This window comes from Notothenia coriiceps, unplaced genomic scaffold, assembly GCF_000735185.1.
Source record: "Notothenia coriiceps isolate Sejong01 unplaced genomic scaffold, NC01 NC01_scaffold00021672, whole genome shotgun sequence".
Lineage (NCBI taxonomy): Eukaryota > Metazoa > Chordata > Actinopteri > Perciformes > Nototheniidae > Notothenia > Notothenia coriiceps.
In genome coordinates, this window is record NW_011354373.1 from 7,581 (window position 1) to 13,108 (window position 5,528).

A 5,528-nucleotide genomic window follows, 5' to 3' on the forward strand; every position below is an offset into this window, starting at 1 on the left:
TATCTTCTGAGCCTACCTAACATCCATTAAGTGCATCATTACAGAGGGAGGGCTGTTCACTCAGGGTGCCAAACTACTCTTTGCTAAGCCCGCCCCCCGAAGCAATATTCAGGGTCAAAAGTCTGAAAGCGAAAAAAAAACAGATCTGAAAGCGAAAAAAAAATCTGAAAGTGAAAACGATCTGAAGGCGAAAAAAGATTGAAACTGAAAAAAGAATTGAAACTGAAAAAATAATTGTTTTGAATCTGAAATCGTAAATCTGAAAACTGAAAAAAACAGTATTCCAAATATCTAAATATGTATAGAAAGTGAAATATGAAAATAAATATTTTATGTAACAAAACAATTGCTGAGCTGAATCAAAAATAATATTCAACCTGAACAATTATTTAAAATACTTTTTTGTTTTGAATACAACATTGTATTTTTCAAAGGTTCAGGATGAAACTGGACTTTCAAATTAAATTGAAATTTTTTTGGAATGATCAAAAACTTATGACCCTGAAACATAGCTCCATAGTATCATGTATACACCAAATTATTGAAAAGTATCGATAAGAGTATCGAAAAATGCCGGTATCGATAAGCAGTATCGGTATCGATAAAGTCCTAACGATAGACATCCCTAATCATAACACTAATATAGTGAATTAAGCCCATTCAAAGCTTTTTTGTAACATAATGAAAAAAGAAACTTGGCTTGAGTTTTCATTTCACTGGTGTTACTTCAAATCTAGCAATCTATTTTGGATATGTGAACATTCCCACGCTGGAATTATAGGAATTTCTATTCTACCAATAGAACAGTTGATATGGAAAATGAGGGGCAGCTAGAGGACATTGTAGCAAGTCTATATTATTTCAGTACGATAAAGAATTCCATTGACAAACATAGAATGGTTTCAGGATGCTAGCTGATGACTTGAACTCTTTTTGTCACAGTGTCTGCAGACAAGGAGCCCTCAGCTGCTCAGGAGGGACACAACTACCATGTATGTTTCAAAATATGCACAGAATCAAATGCTATTTGGTGAATTCTATTGTGCTTAACTTTTGATTTGTGAATGATAATGATTAAATGCTAATCCCCTTGTAATTTACAAGCCTTTTGAATTATCTTCCAAATCATGAAAGATGATCCTCAGATGAAAGATATTCCTGTTCATTCGTAGTGTGCAATATAGTTATAAAATCATATGCACTATGCAATATTATGACAAGATCACAACGCTCTTCATCATGAGTTTCTCATTTATTACCCAGCCTCCCCATCATGTGTTGCCCCAATGGTTTACTTTGACTGCTCCACTGTTCAACCTGGGGTCCCTGGGACTGAGTGTCAAAAGAGCTGCAGCACTCTGGACATGGGTTGTGTAAGTACAGAATAGCATGCACAAACACTCACACACACATACGCTAACGTAGATGTCTAACATACATGACTAACAGCCTTTTCCGCCCCCGTTGGTGTGCTACAGATCAGTAGCGGCTGCACATCGGGCTGCATGTGCCCTGACGGCCTGGTGTCAGACGGGCAGGGAGGCTGCATCACGGAGAGCAACTGTCCATGCCTGCACAACGGACAGGCCTATCAGCCCGGGCAGACTCTCACTGTGGACTGCAACACCTGGTTTGTGCACTTATTTACACATACACAGTATTGTATATAGCTGCTGGGTAATACACACACTATCTTTACTCCCAGCGGCTCAGGAAGAAAGCCCTCAGGATTATCAAAGACCCCCATCACCCCAGCCACAAACTGTTCTGTCTGCTGCATCAGGACTAAAACCACCAGACTCAGGGACAGTTTCATCCCATAGGCCATAAGACTGTTAAACACCTGAACTAGAACATCCATAATATTTTCCTGTTTACAACCTACAAATAATTTATCTAATATATCATATTCCAATTACATGTATATATACATTCTGATTGCACTATTTCTATTCTATTTTATTTGTATTTACTTGCACTATTTTATCTGTTTTATTGCGTTGCACTGTTGGAGGAGCCTGTGACCTAAGAATTTCATTTTATTTTTGTAAAATTAACAAAATTAAGTAACATTGGTGGAAACAGTACCAGCACTTTGAAATACAACCTTTTATGAAAATACAAATATTTAGAAAATACATCAATCAAGACATAATCCAATATATACAAGAAAATGTTTATCATTCTTTTAGTAAATGTCTGTTATGACTTTAACAAGTACTACACATTCTACATCTAATATTTGTAAAACAAATTAAAACAAGTTTTCTGACTGAAATTGGCATGTTTTTCATCACATGCTCTCTGACATTTTGATGTCTCTGATAAATTATATTGAGCTCGTTAAAACGATGTAATAAATCTAAATTGTCTATGCAGGTTTTCTCCAGAAACTGGAACTACTGATGCTTTAGTTGTGTAGTTTCATACATATCTCCCCTTACAGCTAACCTGAGCACTACATCTTCTTAAAATATTTCTTATCTTTAACTTTTTCATTTTGTCCTTGTCTTTAAATATGTCTATTAAAAATAATATAAACTTCATTAAAATGTCTGTATTTATATCTGATATCATATTTGTATTAAACATTTCACATTCGTGTTAGCTGATTCTTTGCTGTAAAACATGTCGGTCTACAATGAATTATTTGCATGAATTTCCCAAAGAACCCTGACACTAAGCCAAAAAGCTGCTGTCCAAGAGAGCGATTCCCCTCTGTATAATGCGTGCAACACAGGGCATACCATCTCTGCTGTTATCATACTGCAGCTCTATCTGTTCCTACAGTGGTGACCCTCCAATATCTCACACACAGAAAAGTGCCTTTCCTCTCTTTGCACCACATCTGAACCAAACCAGTGCAGCAAGATAGCAATGACTTACTCTCTCTTTTGACTGCTATGCGATCCATGGTAAACATCCACTCTGGTATTATGGGGCAACTCTGGGTCAAACTTAGTAATGTTATATATTTGCATATTTATTTTTTTAATACATTAAGCTTTCCAGTTACGAACATTAAGATGTTAACATTGACAGCCCGATAGAAAAACCTAAAGATGCATTGATTCTTTATGGTAGGTTTAACTTATTAAAGTTTATTTCTGGTGTTTGTCTCCCCAGCTCCTGCATTGGAAGGAAGTTCACATGTACCACCAATCTCTGTGATGCAGTGTGTGGTATCTATGGTGACGGGCACTTTGTCACGTTTGATGATAAGAGGTTTGACTTCAATGGAGAGTGTGAATACACACTTCTACAGGTAAAGTGGCAGATGGAAAGAGGAACAGTGAATACAATTGAAATCCTTAAAATGTCTCAACTGTGCTTACTATGGTTACACTAAATGTTTACAGTGCAGTCAAATCTCTTTCGATAATCTGTCTTTTTCCATCATAACCATGATCTGATTATTAAATTAGCTGTAACTTAAACTATGTCCGTTATGATCACTAAGGCAGGCGGATATCATTCAAATCAGATTTGGCTGGATAAAATGCTGCATCCATTCCTGCGAGGCCCTCAGGTTTAAGAGGACAACAGAGTGGCATAGCAGGAAAGAAAGGCATGCAAAAATAAAGAATAAGCTAACTTATTAATATAGAGAAGAAAAGCACATTTATAGTTACTACTAGAATACAATTAAAGACAAATAAGTATACATAGTAACATAGAAAAATTGCAGATCAATCGTCTCTAATGGGGTCTTATTTCATGAAAAAAAGTTAAGCATTGTAACTTGGTTTCCAGTAATTGCATCCTGTGTCTATGCCTAACTCAGGACTACTGTGGCGGCGGTCAGAGCAACGGAAGCTTCAGAATTATCTCGGAAAATGTTCCATGTGGAAGCACAGGAACCACCTGCTCCAAGGCCATCAAGATCTACATGGGGGTAAACACAACACACGTACACCGAGCACATGTTCTGCCGAAAGTTGTTGGCATGAAGCACACTCTAACACCAACATACAGCTCTGTAGAAAATTAAGAAACCACTCCAAATGTTTCTTTAATCTCAATCTCAACATGTATGGCAGCCATTACATTCCAGTGTCTGCTGAATTCCAACACAGATAAATGTTGTAAGTAGTTTATAGAATAAAATAAAATCTTTCATTTTACTCAAAACATACCTATAAATATTTAAAAACAGAGAAACTGATAGTTTTGCAGTGGTCTCTTCATTTTTTACAGGGCATATTATAGACATTTAAATGATAGATTGTTGTCCTATGGTAATGCCTTGATTCAAATGCCCTAACTAGAGAATACCTTGTGGTCGTGTGCAGCCTGTGTGTATATTCACATTCAATGTCACTGCAAATGAAAATGTGTCCTTGCTACTGGCATGCAGTCTATTTGGATTTGGTTCTTTCTTTCTGAAGAAGGCATTTTACGTTCCCTTTAATTAAATGGTATTTACCATATCATGTTAAAACTAGAGAAGAAAGATGAATTGATCAAACCTTAACACTTATTTAACTCCATGATGATTTCATTTTGCCCACAGGATAGTGAATTCCAATTAAAAGATGAGAAATTCAGCGTGGTAAAGGGCAGCGGTGGAAAAGATGGTAAAGGTCGGTTACACAAGATGGGCATCTACCTGGTGGTGACCATCAAGCCGGGACTTGTGATTGTTTGGGACCAGAAGACCAGTCTTTTCATTAAACTCAACCCGCAGCTCCAGGTAAAAATCATGCCTCTATTTCTTAATTTTTCATATTGATACAGGCAGTTACGTTTCAGATTTTCTCAATAGTTGGTGGAAATATTTCAATATTATTTATTTTTGGTGGACATGCTGAATAACAGCGAGTAAAATAAAACGGTGCTGATATCAAGATGTATTACCCAACCCAGCAACCAAATTGAGCTTTAAAGGCACTTGTATCTTTATATTAGGGATCGACCGATATGGCTTTTTCAAGGCCGATACCGATTATTAGTAATCAAGGAGACCGATAACCGATATTTGGAACCGATATACATTTGCAGTAAAATCAGAAAATCTTGGTGTCAAAATGTAGAATAACACAACTTATATGAAATGCCTTTTTATGTTTAATGAACTTTTCAACATCTTAAAACTGGTTTCCTCTCTTTGACCCTGAGTAAAGTAAATGAAGTACAAATACAATAAAAACTACTAAAACTTATTCTGAACTTCTGATATTTGAGTCTCACTCATTTAGTAGTCCCAATGCAGCAGCACCAGATTTTGGTGCAGAAAGCAAAGTTGCTGCAAGGCTCCACTAGCAGCCGTCACAGTCCCAGGTTGCGTTCGGATAGTTTAAAAATCAGCTGCTAAGTTCTAACCCTATCTCCTATTCCTTGACCACTGAGTGAAACGTCGTGGGGTTAAGGGATAGTGGATAGGAGAATTCAAAAGGATTTAGGAGAAGAGTGCGGTACTTTAGAGAATCCGAATGCACTTTCACTATCCGACGTGTTTATGATGCGCCAGCGGCATACTTGCCAACCTTTAGACCTCAGAAATCGGGAGCATTTCAAAATGCAAAATT

The 5,528-nt window shown here is 36.8% G+C and overlaps 1 protein-coding gene across 1 annotated transcript; it reads left to right on the top strand.

The window, feature by feature from the left end:
• Window positions 1-943: 943 nt before the first annotated feature.
• On the top strand, window positions 944-4,693 carry LOC104953410 (mucin-5AC-like; the record flags this gene model as incomplete). Its single annotated transcript, XM_010780354.1, has 6 exons — window positions 944-992; window positions 1,264-1,373; window positions 1,479-1,630; window positions 3,127-3,265; window positions 3,785-3,895; window positions 4,514-4,693. Coding segments are annotated over exons 2-6 (669 nt in total), but the record flags the coding sequence as incomplete, so codon positions are not given.
• Between the last annotated feature and the right edge of the window lie 835 nt (window positions 4,694-5,528).